At 48.0% G+C, this 19,174-nt stretch overlaps 2 protein-coding genes across 2 annotated transcripts in view; one reads left to right on the plus strand and one right to left on the minus strand.

Annotated features, from left to right (window-relative positions):
• Positions 1 to 19,174, plus strand: part of LOC135902447 (cytochrome P450 4V2-like) — a 160,504-nt gene that overhangs the window by 60,224 nt on the left and 81,106 nt on the right. The gene's annotated exons all lie outside the window — the stretch shown is intronic.
• LOC135902448 (normal mucosa of esophagus-specific gene 1 protein-like) overlaps positions 1 to 19,174 on the minus strand; it is a 28,533-nt gene that overhangs the window by 5,114 nt on the left and 4,245 nt on the right. Inside the window, exons 2-5 of the mRNA XM_065432529.2 lie at positions 9,504 to 9,566; positions 6,856 to 6,937; positions 4,047 to 4,132; positions 1,795 to 1,855 (exon numbers count right to left, since the gene is read on the minus strand). Of these exons, the coding sequence (XP_065288601.1) occupies positions 1,795 to 1,855; positions 4,047 to 4,132; positions 6,856 to 6,924 (216 nt within the window). The 5' untranslated portion in view covers positions 6,925 to 6,937; positions 9,504 to 9,566. The remainder of the gene's footprint in view (positions 1 to 1,794; positions 1,856 to 4,046; positions 4,133 to 6,855; positions 6,938 to 9,503; positions 9,567 to 19,174) is intronic.

Raw genomic sequence — 19,174 nt, forward strand, 5'->3', positions numbered from 1 at the left:
AAACATATCTGCGCATATGAACCGCGTTGTTCCACTCTGAGACGAGTGATATGAGCGGCTGGTCGACTTAAACAACGGCAACTGTGATCAAATCAAATCATGTTTATTTTTTTTTCCAAAGAACATTCGGAAGGAGGCCCGAACAAAAAGTGGAAGCTAGTCCACTTGACGAGGGTTTGGGCCCCCTTTTACAAGGCACAGCGAAGGGGACAAATCGACAAGCAAATAATAGAATCAAGTATACAGAACAAGATAATAACTAGTGCGCAATAACACAGGCGTACAAATGAGAAGAAAACATAATCTTTTCAACATATAATTTTACATATATGCATCCAGATGCATTTATTACTGATTGGCGCTTTTCTTTAACTTCATCATACTTACAGTTTGAGCGTGACATAAAGCTTTATTAGAGAGAGCCCTGCTCGCATGGTCATTAATAGGCCTTGATGCTTTCTCCCGAAAACGCGCGGAGGCGATCGCTGACGCCGTTGGTATAACTGAGCGAGGCGGTTGTTTATGCTGCTGTGCTGAATGCCCACTCTCTTGTTTCTTGTTTGACGCGGAGGTAAAAATGGTGTCTCTGAAATGAAGAAATGTGCCAGCATAGCAAAACGTACAGACCCACCCAGGCTACGTAGCGAATGCGATCGGTAGCTTACGGGAAGGGTGACGTATAGATGGCACAGCGCTGTGTCGCCACTTGCTTCTTATTCTGTACGTCCAGTGACAAGTGGAGAGTGGTTGATTTCAAATCGCTAAAACCGCAACTGAACTATAAAAGCAGTTTACTTCGTCCTAACTGCTTACTTTTTAGTTCGCGTCTGCCAGTAGAGGGTGCACGAAATCGACGGCGCGAGGTCTAACCTTCGCTGAACAGGATCAGCATGCACGGCTTGAGAGAGCGTTGAAGCTTGTGCATTTCAACTTCGCAGGCATGTTTTGACTCATTTTGTGCGCGATTAATTATATATCCAAACGAAGGCGCGGCGGATATCGCGTTGCAGATCGACGACCGATGGTCGGCACGCTGGTTTTATCGGTGCCGTCGACAAGAAATCCCGTCGCAGTACGTCAACTCACGCTCGTCGGTTACGCCATTGTGGGCCTGGTATGATAACATGGTCTCAGCGACACACTGCGCTGAGTAGTCGGCCAATAGTTGGCGTGAGCGTCTTGTCGGTATCGTATCGACCCAGTGTTACTGCGCATTAAGCGAGTACGCGAAGCCGGGCACGCGGCGGTCACCACCAGTAGGTAAGGGCCGACGCTGTGAGAAGGCTTAGTCAACAACGTGATGTTTTTAAGTGTCACCCAAGTGTAAAACACAGGGGTATTTCGTTAAATTTGCTAGCCACCAATGAAAGGCGGCCACTATACGTGGCTCATGGTGGTCCGGACCACGAAGCCCTGGCCGCTTTCTGTTTTAAATTGGAGTTGCAGTCTTACGCTACGCACGTTTTCGTCATCGCACCGACGTCGAGTCCCCAGTCGAGTTTCGACGCGGCTCACGGCACCGAGCATTTGAAGCAGCCTGCATCCAAGCGCCTTTCCTTTACTTTCGGGGCCCAATACCGGGTCGCGCGGCCGCGCGCACGACCCTTTCAAAATGTTTCGCGACTAACCCGCTAGGGCAGCGAACATGCACAGGTTGCGCCGTGAAAAGGGCAGATTGACTGCAGGGGCGATGTCACAACAGCGCTCCATAGTTGCAGGCTTGCCGGCGAAGCATCCTTGGGCCAGAAGGACTGCCAGGAACAACAGTGCGCTTCCTGTGATATGAAAACTTACCTTTTGTGTCTTGTCGGCTTTGTATCGCATCCAGGACGGGATCTGGTCTTTTCTGCTGCACCTGAAATAATATGAAAAAAAAAGAAAGAGGTATGTTGAAAGTTATGTCAAAGGCATGCATGTCCAAAAAATTAATGCTGTTGTTTTACGAGTGCCAAGGAGAAAACGCTTCCTATCACTAACAAAATTTGCGCCCTTTGCGGCCTATCTTCTCCTGAAACTAAGTGTCGTCTGGCATGCGTGCATATCAAGTGCACGCTGCGTTCCTATCAAGAATGCTGTGTACCGCTGATGCGAGCACACCATTCGGGTCCTGAAAATAAAGGCACACAATACAAATGAAGATTATTGTTTGGGGATAGGATAAACTCGAAAAGGTGAAAGCTTATTTTAGTGTACTGGCGCACAATAGTGATATCGTTTGTGAAAAGATTTCGTTAGCGAGGAGAAAACGAATATTCCACAGATCTAAGTATGATATCACAAAAGCGAAGACTGGTGCGCTGGAATTGGATGCGGATTGATCGCATGTTCAGGTGGTGTAGCTGGAGGTGTTAGACATATATTCTCTCAAATCTCAAGCCGAAAACGTGTTTTTTTGCGACGCCATTTCAAAGGGACCGCTCCTGGCGGCCAGGTCCAACAATTGGCGACAACGACTTGGTAGATCTCGCAAGTTGATGTTAAATACGCCGCAGGAAATTTAAGAGAACGGTCAAGCTGAAGCCCTTCCATGCAGTCTACTTAAGAAAGTTCGGTGGATCACATGCCATCAAAGTTTTGATAATGCAGTTCTCCCAATGCCAATGCAATCTCTGTAACCTATACCGCACGATGCCAGACACTTAACTTCCAGCCGGCCCCTTTTACCACCACGCGGCGCTCCGTTGACGTTCTATTATGAACGATGTAGTTAAGTGTACGGAGGTACCTAAAGGTTTAAATACAGCAGAACTTTCGTATCATCATCCTTATTACAGTAACTATTACATTAACATCACTATTACAGTAATTATTCAATACGGCCCCTATAGCATTCTGAAAGACTTATTCGGCACATCGCTATCCAAATATTTGAGTGTTGCAGCGCAAGTACACAGGCAGATATTTAAGGAATGTTTATCTTTTAGACAGGACAGTAAAGGCACACGTACGACGTGCGCAGACGCCTCTTGTTGTATATGTGTACTTCCGTGGTCCTCTCTATTCACGTTGAAACACTCAGGTTTTAAGGCCTACAAGATCTGAAAATTCCAAATTCTCGCGGAAAGGATGCAAACATTGGGATAAATAAACTAACATTTGAGAGTGTGAAATGAAATTTGCGGGCACTCATTTCTTAGTGCGTACATGTTTATACTGTGCACTTGCGCTATCAATTTTATGACCTTGCTTTGAGAACTGCATGCTCCTTCTCTCTCTTTCTCTAAAGAGAAGAACGAAAGGAGAAAATAGAACATTTTGCATCTTTCAGAGACGCGCTGTTCTAAGGGGACGAAAGCCGAGATTCTAAGCTACGTGTGGACACTTTAAAATTCTTTTTCATGCAGTCCTACCTTTCAAAATCTCTTTATTAGGTGATTTTGTTAGGTGATTCATATTAGGTGATTTCCATTGACCTGCATAGTTCAGTATTTATAGTTGAACCGCTGAAAGATTCATCAGCGAGAAGTTGTACTACTAAATGCGCGGCGCGTGGATGAAAGACTAAAATATATTTTCTTGTCTGTAATTCCAGTTCTTTCAGTGCAAGATTAATTATTTGCTAAAAACGGTATCTCAACACCTGTTCCGTGCTGCCGGCAACTATAGAAGCGCTGATTGTTCACGTTCATAATTTGTCTGGGCAAGACAAATTATAGATGCCTGTAATAAATGTATGAGGTTGCGCTTTGAAAGCACCTTTGCCGGTGACCAATGCATACTTAGCAATAGCTGTCTAGCACAACATAAAAAGGTTAGTTTAGTTTGTTGCTCTTCTGTTTTCACATGCGTTTCGAAAAAAGAAACTAATAGCATTACTGAATACACGTTAGATAGCTATGGCTGATTCTGTATTGCCAATTCTATATTGTACGCTATTCCTCTGTACTAGCATACGATGTTATTTATTTAGTAGCGACAGTGGCATCACGTGACCATGAAACACAGGCACATTGCGATAAGCTTGCTAGGCCAGCTCCTCATGCACCACACTACTCAGGAAGAGCACACTTTTCCGGAAGCTGTTAACGTTTCCATGTCGAACTCACTGTACATCCGGTTTCATCATCGTGTACAAGCTGAACCCCATGCAGCCGATGGTGGCCACTGAGATGATCGCGACAAGAGGGATCACCTGCACGACCAAAACAAAAAACACAAAATCTGTGGATATTCCATTGTTTAAGTATTTCTGTTGCTGGGTATACCTTGCACAAAATAAGCACACTTCACGGTGCGCAAAGACAGGCGCGCTATATTCTCCGCCGTCCGTCTCGTTGTGAGCGCGTTTGCACGCCTGTCTTCGTGTCCGCATACATTCCCATCAACTTGCTCAATTGCCACTTATTACGAAATAAAATAAAAACACGTTCGCACGACAGACTTTTCTTTGTAACAGCGTCTCGCATGTTCGAGCGATTTTTCGTGTACTGAATGTAATACACTCGAATAATAATTATGCGTCCAAGTATGATGCTGTTTGAAAAGGCGCTGAGACACTCTTGCCTTCTTTTCTCAACTATTCGTAATCTTCCGTGTATTCTGTCTCGTGAAGATTTTCCCGGTTGAAATGGAAGCCACTTGTAGCGGGAAAATACATAGCTGTCCACACGCGCATATCAAAGAACTCTCAGAAACAGCCACCATATTTTTACTTCCAAGAACACGCAGTTGAACAGCTTTGGTCCAACACGCTGTGGCATCATGACGCATCACACGCAATCACTGGTTATGTCGTAGCAAAAGTGTTAGTTTTGTTGCAAATAAAAAAAAATGAGCATGTCCATATCGACGATTCACGCTCGAACACCGGAGCCCAGCCGCTGCCATGTCCAAAAGCATGCGTGAACCGTTCAATTGGTGCATCAAGCGCAGGCACGCTGCACGCGATGAAGCCCCGCTCAGCGTAGTTCAGATCTGTGGTTAACGCTAGCTGCTCATTTCTGTCGAAGACCAGACATCTGGCGTCCGCAATACTGGTACTTAATATGGAGTTCATACCAGTCGAAGCGGCGCGTCCGGCCTGTGCATGTCTTCACCACGGCCTCCGAGTGCGCCTCTGTCTCGCATGACTCGCCGAGTTTTCAGCGTGCTGCGCTAATTGCACCAACCGACCGCGGTACACCGAGTCGCTGTGGCGTTGCGCTTGTAAGCATGAGGTCGCAGGTTCTATGCCGGCCGTGGCGCATTACGGTGGGGGCGAAATACAAAAGCCTTCGTGTACCATGCATTGAGTGCACGTAACGAACCCCACTTCGTCAAAATTAATCTGGAGTGCTCCACTACGGCGTGCCTCACAATCAAATCATGATTTTTCTCCTGAGACCGCGAAATTATTTTTAGTTGCGTCGGCTCGCCTTGAGCATCACCACCGAACCCTCTCGACATCTCCTTCCACAAGTTGCTTTTATAGTTATCACAATCTCGTTATCAACACTACACATACATCGCAATGCCTACGTGTCTTAAGCGGCGACGTCACACAGGTACTGACAGTCTGTAGAATCAAATGACATAGCAGAAACAGGGGACAGGTGATTATCGCGTTCGCACTTCTAAATGTCGGCCCAGGTTGTGTCTCCGTGGTCTGAAACATGGTGTTGGTTGGACCGACGCCGTTTGACTGCATGACCGTGATTCCGTCACTACGTCCTTGGAGACGCTTCCGTTACTGCTCGCAAGCACCTGCGTTTTATGCGAAGCATACTAGCCGCACAACCACGCTCCTCCTTGCTGCGCCGCGCGCGGCCGCGTAGCTACCATATGACGTCATAACAGCTGCAAAAGCGGAGGCTCAACTCGTGCGCTCGCTTGCGGCCGCGTAGCTACATAGCCGGGTCTCAGCTCGTGCGCTCGCCTGCATCAGTTGTTTCTTCGTCTAGCCGAACCAAATATAGCCAAGCAACAGCAGTTCACCAGGCTAAACAGTGGTTCAACAACTAAAATAAAGGCTATAGTATGCTTCGCATCCTGGGCTTAACCTTAGCTAAGCCACAGCCATTTTTTTGTTTTGTTTTCGCTTTGTTGTTTTCAATCTCTTACGCAGCGTACTTATTATACACAAGGATTACCGTGCCTGACTTTGCCATAATAGATTTTTAGCTTTGTGTGATACGTGATACGTTAGGCCCTCGGTACACCCGTCGCCTCTCCGCAGAACTAGCGTAGACATACCGAGTAATGACGCAATGAACACGCTTTTAGAGCGTTCCGCATAGCCAACGCATCACAAACGCTAATGTTGTGGCGCCGATCGGCTAGATGGGAATGAACACTTTTCGGCTCGATGACGTCTCTCTGTAAGCCTTGCTGCGTCCAAACAAACAGCTTATCTCAATAATATAAATATAAAACGTCAGTAATTCTTCGCCCTTGGTAAGCGATGGCTGATTTTACCAGTTATTTGTTATTTTCAGAGAGAAGAGCAAGTAGCATGGGCGAGTTTCGATCAAAGCGGGTGGTCTGGGCTTGTCTAGTCGTTGCCACGTTGCTGCGCAATCAGTAACCTGCACGGTTGTGAGCGGTTAGAAGTGAGACGGAAGTGCATGCACTTTGGGCCCCTCACGCACCATGCAAAGCTGAATCTTTCAATTGCTAAATATCTGTGATGTCACACCAGAATTATTCGCAATTAACTAAAATTCAATCAGGCGCGACGCAGCTGCCAGCCATCCGCCCTCTTGTGTCATTTCAAGCCATACGAAACCTCTTTACAATTTCCGCCACCCCGCCTGGCTCTGCGAAATGATCTGCTGCGGGGCCTGTGTTGCATCACCACATGCCATGCACGACAATCAGGCCTGGTCAAAATATGCTGTCTGAAAACTAAACGCAGTATGTGCGACCTTCGTTTCGTACCTCCTTGTGCGTTCTGAAGGCCTTGAGTCCGAAAATGGAAAGCTTTTCGGCTTGTTTAATTTTCTCCATGATTGCGGCTGCCCTGCAGCACAGAACAAGGAAACAGAGTTCTATGAGTTGTAGAAAAACAAAAAACAAAGAACAGCAGCTTTGTGTGCTGTGTGATAAGGCGCTTTGTGTTTAGGTTTCGTTCCCAAAACTTATTACAGTGAACAAGGCTAAAATTGGATGGAAGCCCGAGGAGAAATGCAGCAAGAACCGACCAGGCGCCGGCCACACAGATGAGTAAAATATTGAGTTAAAGGTATCTTTTGTGCTCACATGGCAGCCGAATTTCGTTGAGGCTTAATATAACTTCAGGTTTTATGCTTCTTGTAAACATACCGACATTGCCTAGAACGTAGAGCTATGATACAACGAAGTAGTAGAAACTACACTTCATGTATGTGTTGTTCTCGGCCTATTGTGTTCAGCACCCTGTGTAATTGAGTAAACGAATGCAATAATCAGGAGCAGGCGACGGACCATTGAAGGAAATTAGGCATACAACGCTCTTCTTGGCCTATGCAACAACGTGTTTATAATGTATAGGGTGGCAGAGCTAACGTTAGCCAAGCTGTTCAAAAAAAAAGAAAGAAAGAAAACGTGGGGAAAGATACGATCTTAAGACCTGCGGTGTTCGGTCGTCAGATCTTTGAGAAACGAACACCGTAGGTTCTATAATTCCATCTTGCACCTTGTTCCTCAAACCTTCTTTTCTTCCTCTCTGAACAGCTTGGCTGACGTTAGCTGGGACACAGTAAAGGATAAAGAATGTTCACGTACACCTGCAGCTAATAACCACTTCAATATCAGATTGAAGACCTTGAAAAAATACGCGCATCATCCCATTCCAATTTCAAGCGAATGCGCTGGTTTTTTAATGTGATCTCGGCGGTAGTTACAATTCTAGGACAGTCGATTAAGTTCTTCACCATTCGTAAAACACAGTTATAATACTCAGAAGCGCTCGCACACATAATTTGCAGAAAAACATATGTGATTAACCCTCATGGTTGACACACTGCCTCACTATAACCTGCTCCTTATTGCTACAAAATATGAACGAGGTCCCCCATTCAGTTCAGTGTGGACACGCACGGCAGGCGCCTGCTATAAAAGACGCAAACAGGGAGAAAAGGAAGGTTCGCTAATTATTTCAAAGCTCATATTTACGCCATAAACGTTAAAATTTGGACACATACTACATTTAACATGACCATATTTTCACTAATATGAGGACTCTGGGTAAAGTAGAGTTATCTCGGGACACTAGGAAACATGATAAAGGCCGTAAAGTACATTGAAGTACTTGCTGAATATTTTTTTTACACAACCAGTATTTACCTGACGCTTTCTAAACTTTGCCCACACATTGCTCACAAGATTCCCCTTGCTTACGTAAAATGTTAGATTTGTAGCCGGTTCAATTATTTTCGGACATTGGGTGAACTTCCTACGTGGTTCGTAAGATACGCTCGATAAGCTCTAGAAAGATTTTGGAAGCAATTTGCTGCAAAGGTTGTAATTAAAACCAACACATTTCAAACCTTGTATGCTGATCACCCATTACACGACCACTATGTACTTTAAACATAAAGTTATTACCATTATTGATTTTCTCAGCTCAGAGGGGGAAGTTTGTAAGCGTTTTACATATCGCCTCTAAACAGAGAGAACGCAAGCGTTACGAATTTCCATTTAGCCCGTTATTCACCTACGCACTTCCAAAATTGCATGCATATAGCACGCCTAATATGCCCCACATATAAACTTGGTGAACGACCTAGTTTTTAGGACAGTGTGAAAACACTCATATTATGGTTTCGAGCGGTTTTAGCAATTATCAGCTTCGCTGTAAAAGAAAAAGGATGCGAGAAGATATTACAATTTCAGAGTACATATGTGCAACTTATTAGTAGTGGCGTACAAGTCGGCAATTTTTTCGCTCTTCAAGCCTCGTAGATACGATGGCTAGCTTTGCTAAAAAGCCACTGTGGCGGCTTAGTGGATATGGCGTTTGACGGTGGATCACGAGATTGCGCGGGTATGATCACGAGATTACTTCGACGTATGTGCCCGATAAAGAACCCTACCGGCTGAAAATGATCGGGGGTTCTTCAATATACAGTGCTCCCTTGCCGAAATATAAAGAATAAATATATAAAATCTGGGGTCTTGAGTGCCGAAACCACGATCTGATTATGAGGCATGCCGTAGTATAGGGTCTCCGGATTAATTTCGACCACACGAGGTATTTTAACGCGCACCTAAATCTAAGTACACGAACGTTCTTGCACCAAAACCTAAACGCGACTTCGAGCCCAGCAGCGAGACGCCATATAGCCACTATGATGGAAGGTGTACCACGGTGGGTCTTTCAAAGTCCCCGCGTTACTTTGGGCCATTAAACTCCCTAATTGAATTTTAAGAAAAAACTAACTTCGGTACGACTGAAAGCCACATTTTATACATCAGACATGCAGTGAAAGTACTACATGTCGTATTTTGAAACACAAAGATAGCTTATGACAAAGCGAACATCACAACGACCTGATACGTAATCACAAATGAAGCAGTTGGAAAATTTTCAGAAAAATTATAAGTACCTCGTAATCTTTGCGACCACCCACGGAATGCGGAGCTCCCACGGCTTTGCGGCTGGTGCGTTTCTGAAAGAAGCCCGTGCCAAAGTGGTGCGAGTCAAAGACAGATCTCAAGCACACGCCGATGTGCAAGGAGAGAGCATCAAAAGGGAGTAAGGGGGCACGAGACACAGAAATAGACTTTTGCTTCAATGTAAACGCTGGCGCCGATACCAGCTGCTGTCGCAAGCGTTATAGTCCACAGAGCTTGGAGCGACAGACGCATGTGAATCGAAGAGCCCCGTCGCCCTTTTCGCGACAGCCGTCAACGTTTCGAGTCGACGCGCTCCAAGTTCAATGCCGTCAATGCCTCGACCCTGCTGTCCTGGTGCTCGACTTACGACAGCCCCGCCCTTTTGAGAGACCTGGCTGTCAGCACGTAGCATGCTGCCAGGACGCATCCATCACGCTAGCCGTTGTGGGAGCCTACGTGACGGCGGCGGAACAACTGGCCATTTTTATATTTCTTACTTCTTTACGGGAGGGAGAACAGAAGTTGCGAGAGCTCTGGGACAAGAAGGACGCCTTCGGCAGAGCCTGCAACGTTGCCTCCGTTAACATTTAAAGGCGCACTTCCGAGAACACTGACCGAATCGCAGAGGCATATGTGGGACGATTGGGAATTTCGAATACGTCGAACGTGATCCTACCGAAAGAAATGTGCCGGGCGAAAAAACTGGCAAGATGGAAAGAGAGGGGGAGAGAGGGGCTACCACAGAAAATAACAGCTTTTGCTACGTGACATGGGTGAGAGGCCGTTGAACTTGTTTTTTTACGGTGTCCCCTCTCCCACCTACACCATTTGCTAAACAAAGAAAAGACGCACGACAAAAAGAAAAAAAAGGAAAAGAAAGAAAAAGAAGGAGACTGACGAAAATATAATGTTTATCATATGTTGGCATTATTCACAAGCTTTATGCCGCTCGACATTATTTTGATACAAGCAGCTTCAAACATTTGGGCCTGAAGTTTGTATAAGTTCTAGCGGGCATTTTCATGTTTTCTCTTCTATTCTCCAGCATTGTCACTGCCGACAACAAGAAAGAATCCTGTGCCTGGATAAAGCTCTAGCACCACTAAGTATAATATTCTGTGAACGCAGAAATATGCCTATTGGTTTTGTTACGCACCAGATGCTCGCGTAAAATGAAGGCGTGATGACTGCTTTAAACAATTTTGGATCGCTGAAATACTCCTGCTTCGCTTAAGTCATGAATAACGAAGCTTTCTTGTATATACACCAGCACGCAGCGACAGGAGCGCGTTGATATCAAACAGGACTTTATGTGGAATGCCGTAGACAGTTGCCAGGGAGAACTGGCGCGTCGCAATAATGGAATTTCACAGTATGGCAAAGTTTAGCGAATGCGCGAACGCAGTGCTTGCATGGCGAATGGACGTCGCGCGGCGATTCCGCTCGGCACGGCACCGCGGGCCGGGCCGGGTGCAGCCTGTTCTGCAGGGACGCGGTCGAAGCTGAGGTGAAACGCCAGTGCGCCCGAACTTCTGTTGCTACACTCAAGTGTTTTAGTTCCAACACTGGCGTCGCTCACACCATCCTTAACAAGCATACACAGTTTTTTTTTAGAAATGAGATAATTCAGCGGTCTTTTCTTCCTTGTCAGCGCTCACGAAATAACGGAACTCTGATAGGCCTGAAAGAGCAGTGTAGAACTACGTACGTGCAAATGCAGAATATATCTCGTCTCATTTATCCCGGTTTAATTTCAATCATTGTTTTTCGTGGTCGCGAAAGTTCGAAGGAAAAATAAAATAACAATAAAATGAGGGCAAGCCTTCGTGTAGCTGCTTCAGCATGGACATGCTGACGTGCGCGCATAGAAGCTGGGATGATTCACTCCGCGGATAAGCTGCGAGGTATACGAGCAACGCTGACTGAGGAGAGAAAAAAAAAAGCGCACACCGGAGGATAAAATCTACGACGTAAATACAGACCTCACCAAACGCAAGCCGCGGTTTCAGCTTGAATCCGGCCCCGACAAAGGAACCCGCCTTCGTCTTTGTCAGGGCGCGTCGCTCGAGCGCGGACACGAGGATTGGATTGGATTGGGTTTCCTTCTTCGATGGCGCGTACCCACTGCGGGGGATTGGCCAAGATTTTGATGGTATTAGGAAGATTTTGCTGGTACAAAAACCTGGTTGAAGTGTCATGAAAATCACGGTCATTTCCTTTCTTGTTTTTTTTTGGTGACTCTTCCAAGTGGCAGCTAGTATAGCATGCTTCCTGGCAAAATTTATCTGAGTAAGAAAAATGGTGAACGGTTCGGTTTTTCTTGACGAAGGCAGATGCTTAGTTGTGTGCGACGACACTTTGTAAGTTCTGGCTGTACCTCGCCTCCATGCGTTACAACACAAGGAATTCGTAAATGAGACACGAATGAATGAGCAACGTAAAAGTGTGGTTGCGCGTTGGTGTTGGATTAAGATGATCACCCAGATCAGCGTAATGAATGTCACAAGTGCAACATTCCGGCGAGCTGGTAATCCAAGTTGTATTAAACATTAGCGCGAACTACGGAAGCAAGCAAAAAGGGAAACTATATATATGTACAATGTATGTATGTACTACGTACTAGACAAAGATAATGATGAATAGCCGGGCAAGGGAAAAACAGTTCAAGATTTCCAGTAAGCCCCTAGAGTCTGTGAAAGAGTACGTTTACCTAGGTCAATTAATCACAGGGTACCCTGATCATGAGAAGGAAATTCATAGAAGGATAAAAATGGGTTGGATCGCATACGGCAGACGTTGTCAGCTCCTGACTGGAAGTTTACATTATCATTGAAAATTAAGGTGTACAATCAGTGCATTTTACCAGTGCTGACATGTGGGGCAGAGACTTGCAGACTCACAAAGGAGCTTGAGAACAAGTTAAGGACCGCGCAAAGAGTGATGGAACGAAGATTGCTAAGCATAGCGTTAAGAGTCAGAAAGAGAGTGGCTTGGATCAGGGAGCAAACGGGTATAGACGATTATTCTAATTGACATCAAGAGAAAAAAATGGAGGAGGGTAGGTCATGTAATGCGCAGGTTAGATAACCGTTGGACTATTAGGTTTACAGAATGGGTACAAAGAGAAGGGAAACGCAATCGAGGACGACAGAAGACTAGATGGAGCGATGAAATTATAAAATTCGCGGGTGCTAGTTGGAATCGGTTGGCGCAGGACAGGGGTAATATGAGATCGCAGGGAGAAGCCTTCGCCCTGCAGTGGACATAATGCAGTCTGCTGCGGTTGATGGTGATGTATGCATTTCCTTCTTTGTTCGTGTGTTGTTCGCTCGAATGTTTTTAACAGCATGATGACTGTATTTTGTGCTTTCAGTAGCCTTTTACAGCTAAAGTGAGACAGAGCCTGACATGCTGAAATCGTCCAAGAGCGTGCGCTGCCAGTAAGCTTATAACACGCGCTCCATGGCTGTTCTGTGCGCGTCGCGAATGCACGGCCAGACTTTTCTTTCAAGAGGGAAGCGAGCCTTCCTTACTTTTATGGCTTTCTCTTTCACTGGCCCCCCGCGGACTCCAAGCTGTGCGCGAGAGAAAGGACCCCGCTCCCTCCGTTCGGTTCCTGAAAGAAACCCAGTGACGACGCTTCGACGCGCACGAGCTGAAGCCGTCCGGGCCAGAGCAGAGTTTGGTCGCAGAGAGGCCGCGATGCGTATTGAGAAGGCAAGGATTGAGGCTGAATTGGATATTTTGCAGCATGAAAAAGAAGCGGCAGCTGCAAACGCACAGGCGAATGCGCTCGAGGCAGCCGTGGAGCAGGATGGCGGGGAGCGCATGCGCACGCTCCCTCCTGTGGACCGAACGCTGCAGACTAGGAGTTATATCGATGAGCAGCAAGCCCTACGCAACTCTGCGCTCGTGTTTACTGAGGAGGCCGTTACCAACTCAAGCGACGACGTAAACAATGCTCGCACGTCGCCGAGGGCCAACACAGCTGCGAATGATTCGATGTGTCTGCGAGCTGATGAACGTCCACCTGACTACGATGCTGCCCCTAACAACCCAAGTTGTAAGCATGCTGGAGCTACGAGTCGTCCTATGAACTTACGAGTTGGTCCGCAGCCGCTTGTGCACGCCCCGACACACAACAGTTCAAGCTCAGAGCTAGCCGATGTCCTCAAATTCCTGTGCCGCAAAGACCTTGTTTCAAGCGGTCTTATCAAGTTTGATGATCGACCTGAGAACTTTCGCGCTTGGAAATCATCGTTCAAAGGTGCCGTCACAGATCTAGGTCTTTCTGCCCAAGAAGAGCTAGACCTTCTCATCAAATGGCTTGGCCCTGAATCGTCAAATCAGGCTCGGAGGTTGAAATCGGTGCACGTGGATGACTTTTCCACGGGCTTGAACGTTGTGTGGAAACGGCTCGACGACGTCTTTGGGCGCCCTGAGGCGATTGAGGATGCACTACTGAAGCGGCTGGAAGACTTCCCGAAGATAGCTTACCGGGAAAACACCAGACTCCAGGAACTTGGCGACCTCCTGCTAGAACTCGAGGCTGCGAAAACTGACCCGTATCTCGCCGGTCTTGGCTATTTGGATACCGCAAGAGGGGTCAACAAAATTGTCTCAAAGTTGCCATCTGGACTTCAAGAAAATTGGATGTCGGCGGGGTCGAAATACAAGAAAGATCACGACACTGCATTTCCACCCTTTTCTTTCTTTAGCAAATTCGTTAGAGATCAGGCCAGCATGAGGAACGACCCGAGTTTCATCTTGCGTGCACAAAATGCGCCGTCTGAATTCAATCAGAGGAAGCAAGACAATGCTACCAAGACCACGCGGCAAAGATCGTCTGTGTCAGCGAGAAAAACAGAAGTGGATCCTGCTTCTGCCAAAATTAATCGAGATGCCACTGCTTACGAACAGCAACCGCAATCGAAGGACTTGAAAAGGTGGTGTCCATATCACAAGAAACCTCACCCTTTGGAAAGGTGTCGCGCCTTCCGTGAGAAAACCTTGGAGGAGCGGCAATCTTTCATAAAGAAGCAAGGGATCTGCCTACGATGCTGCTCATCCAAGAACCACATGCAGTGGCAATGTCAGGCAGTTGTGATATGCCTCATATGCGACAGCACCGACCACGCCACAGCGCTTCACCCAGCACCGCCAACCTCAGAGCCGTCAAGGGCTAGTGGGTCTGATGACAGTACGACAGATGACTCAGAAAGAAGAGTCACATCTAGGCGTACCGAAGTGGCAAACGCTGGCAGCAGCACAAAGTCGTGTGCTAAAATCTGCCTCGTAGAGGTGACCCATGAGACTCAGCCTGAGAAAACAGTCAGAGCGTACGCGATTCTTGACGACCAGAGTAATCGCTCGTTGGTTAGGCCAGAACTCCTCAACGATTTCGGAGTGAAGGGGACGCCTACGCAATACACGCTCCGCACTTGCTCCGGCAGTACTGAAGTGGTTGGAAGAGTCGCTCATGGTTTTTTCGTGCAGAGCATGTCAGGCGAAGTCAAGTTTCCTCTTCCACCTCTCCTCGAGTGCAAGGCAATTCCAGAAAACAGAGAGGAAATTCCGACACCTGACGCTGCAAGGCACTACCCGCACTTGAAGTCAGTAGCAAATCACATTCCGCCTCTTGAGGAGGCTGGAATACTGCTCCTCCTTGGCCGGGACATCCTAAGAGCTCACAAGGTTCGTCAGACAATCAACGGACCCCACGACGCGCCGTATGCTCAGAAGCTCGACCTCGGATGGGTCATTGTCGGTGACGTTTGCGTTGGTCGAACGCGGAAAACGGGCAGCGTCAACGTGTTCAAGACCCATGTGCTGGACAGTGGGCGACCATCCCTTTTTGAGCCATGCCCAAGACATTTCTTTGTTAGGGAGGCGCCAATTCACTACTCTGCGGATAAGGTCTCAAAAGATTTACGATTGGCAGCAACATTGGATGACAACCTGGCCCCGAATCTTTTCGAGACAACAGAACTTGACAACCAGCGTGCTCTCTCCATGGAAGACAAGACATTCCTCAAGATAATGAATAGTGAATTCACCCAAGACAAATTAAATAATTGGGTTGCCCCTCTCCCCTTTCGCACACCGAGAAGTCGGCTTCCGAACAACAGAGAACAAGCTCTGTCTCGTCTGCTCTCGCTACGGCGTACCCTGCGAAAAAATCCTGAAACAAGGGAACGTTTCGTGAACTTCATGAACGAGCTCTTCATCAAGGGTCATGCGGAGGAAGCTCCACCACTTCACGTGGACGAAGAATGTTGGTATCTGCCCATATTCGGCGTTCACCACCCCCAGAAGCCTGATCAAATCCGAGTCGTGTTTGACTCCAGCGCTCAGTATGAAGGGGTATCCCTCAACAACGTTCTCCTGACCGGCCCTGACCTGACGAATAACCTTGTGGGGATTTTGATACGCTTCCGGCAAGAACCAGTTGCGGTTACAGCAGACGTCCAGCAAATGTTCTACAGTTTCATGGTTCGCGAGGACCATCAGAACTACCTGAGGTTCCTCTGGTTTAAGGGCAACGATATCTCCAGAGAAATCATAGAGTGCCGAATGAAGGTTCACGTTTTCGGCAACAGCCCATCGCCAGCTGTTTCAACGTATGGCCTTCGACGGACTGCCCAACAAGCTGCCCCACGATTTGGTGAAGATGCCAGGAAGTTCGTTGAAAGAGATTTCTACGTCGATGATGGGCTTAAGTCTCTTCCGAGCGAAGAAGATGCCATTAGTCTGCTGCAAAGAACGCAGAAAATGCTTGCAACAGCTAACATAAGGCTGCACAAAATAGCTTCGAATAGGCAGAATGTGCTGAATGCATTTCCTCGAGAGGACCACGCCCAGGGACTGAAGAACCTCGACTTCGGCACAGACGCGTCGCTTACCCAAAGAAGTCTCGGTCTACTGTGGGACATACGCGACGACAGCTTCGTCTTCAGGGCTCCTCGTCAGGACAGGCCATATACGCGGCGAGGAGTGCTGTCGACCGTCAACAGCCTTTACGATCCACTCGGGTTTGTGGCTCCAATAACGGTTCAAGGCAAGTACCTTCTCCGTGACCTCGTGACGAAGGGTTATGACTGGGACACACCGCTTTCGGACGAGAAAAAGCAGAGATGGGACGAGTGGAAGAACTCTCTTCAGACACTACAGCACCTTCACGTGCGAAGAACGTATGCGCCAGTCTCGACGCTTGAAGCCGAAAGCAGGGACATTCATGTATTTTCAGACGCGTCCACAAGGGCCGTCGCAGCTGTGGCATACCTACGCGTGACTGACAAGCAAGGAAACAGACACGTCGGATTTGTGATGGGAAAGGCCAAGCTTGCTCCACAACCAGAACACACCATCCCAAGGCTTGAGTTGTGTGCAGCAGTGCTTGCTGTAGAGATGACCGATTCTATACTACGAGAATTGGACTTCCAGCCGAACTCGGTCACGTTCTACACGGATAGCAAAGTGGTCTTGGGTTACATATACAACGAAACAAGAAGGTTCTACGTGTATGTGGCCAACAGGGTGCAGCGGATACGTAGCAGCACGCAACCTGAACAATGGAAATACGTTCACACAGACGAAAATCCAGCAGACCACGCCACTAGAGCGATTCCAGCAGCACAGCTTAAGAGCACGAACTGGTTGTCCGGACCTGATTTTCTCTCACGACGAGAAGAGGAAGCACGGTCGTCGAGCTTCATCCTCTTAAATCCTGATGAAGACAAAGAAATACGCCCTGAAGTCTGCACTCTGGCGACGGAGGTGAACAGACGACAGCGACTCGGAGCTGAACGCTTTCATAGACTCTCGAACTGGAAATCTCTCACTCGTGCTGTAGCAAGTCTGATCCAGGTTGCCCATCGCGCAAAGAACGCATCACAAGGAGAGGTAGCTCCCGTTGAGGCGCTCTCCAAAGCCAGGCTCGTCATCATTCGCGCAGTACAGCAGGACGCATATTATGAAGAGATATGCTGTATCCAGAGAGGAGAGCAGGTTCACAAGACAAGCTCGCTTCGAAGGCTTGACCCATTCTTAGACGCCAACGGCTTGATCCGCGTCGGCGGCCGCTTGAATAGAAGCGACCTTCCAGACGATTAGAAACACCCTCTCTTATTTCCGGGTCGGCACCATGTGGCGAAGCTTCTCGTGCGCCACCACCATGAATGCGTGCAACACCAGGGCCGACACTTCACAGAAGGAGCCGTACGAGCTGCTGGGTATTGGATCGTCGGAGGTAAAAGGTGCATCTCATCCGTGCTGCAAGCATGCATTTCATGCAAGAAGCTGCGAGGGCGCTTTCACGACCAGAAGATGGCTGACCTTCCGGCAGACCGAATCAGCACAGATCCTCCTTTCACGAATGTTGGAATCGATGTTTTCGGTCCCTGGATGATTGTCTCTCGCCGAACGAGAGGTGGTGTTGCAAACAGCAAGCGCTGGGCAGTCATGTTCACTTGCTTAAGCATTCGCGCAGTGCACATTGAGCTAATCGAATCAATGGATACGTCGAGTTTCATTAATGCCTTCCGAAGGTTCCTAGCAGTGCGAGGGCCCGTCAAGCTAATACGCTCTGACTGCGGGACCAATTTTATCGGAGCTTGCAGAGAACTTGGAATCAGCGCAGAGGGCATTCATCGCTCACAAATAGGCAAGTTCCTCAGCGGAAACGGCTGCAAATGGATATTCAATCCACCGCACGCGTCCCATATGGGCGGTGCGTGGGAGCGGATGATAGGCATTGTACGTCGCATTCTTGACTCAATGCTCATGCAGTCACGTCATCAACGACTCACGCATGACATTCTTGCAACCTTTTTGGCAGAAGTTGCGGCCATCATTAATGCCAGGCCCATAACTCCTACTTCGTCTGACCCCGAAGATCCCACAATCCTAACTCCGGCGACACTCTTAACCCAAAAACACGGAAGTGCATCTGTAACAACTGGGCAGTTAGATACAAGCAACCTCTACAAACGGCATTGGCGTCTCGTGCAAAACCTGGCTGACGAGTTCTGGAAGCGCTGGCGCACAACGTATGTCACTACTTTGCAACAACGCCGAAAATGGCAAGCAGCAAAACCCGACCTCAAAGAAGGCGACGTCGTTCTACTCAGGGATAAAGAAGCAACCCGCAACGACTGGCCCGTCGGAGTGATTACACGAAGCCTGCCCAGCGCAGATGGAAGGGTGCGCAAGGTCGAGCTGAAAACAGCCAAAGACGGGGTTGTGAAAACATTCTTCCGGCCAACAACAGAAGTTGTGCGTTTGCTGTGACCGTGATATAGTGGTGGCGTCTTTACAACGGAAGACACCAGACGGGGAGTGTTCTGTGCGCGTCGCGAATGCACGGCCAGACTTTTCTTTCAAGAGGGAAGCGAGCCTTCCTTACTTTTATGGCTTTCTCTTTCACTGGCCCCCCGCGGACTCCAAGCTGTGCGCGAGAGAAAGGACCCCGCTCCCTCCGTTCGGTTCCTGAAAGAAACCCAGTGACGACGCTTCGGGGTGTCGTCTGTTGTTTCCCGTGCCTGGGGGCGGCGACGGGGATGGAAACCGCAGTTGGAAAAGCGCGGGACGGGCAGACTCGCCCCACCAGCCCTAGAGACCGGACCACTTTTTTACGGGGCTAAAACTGAACGTTTTGTGTATT

This window comes from Dermacentor albipictus, chromosome 4, assembly GCF_038994185.2.
Source record: "Dermacentor albipictus isolate Rhodes 1998 colony chromosome 4, USDA_Dalb.pri_finalv2, whole genome shotgun sequence".
Lineage (NCBI taxonomy): Eukaryota > Metazoa > Arthropoda > Arachnida > Ixodida > Ixodidae > Dermacentor > Dermacentor albipictus.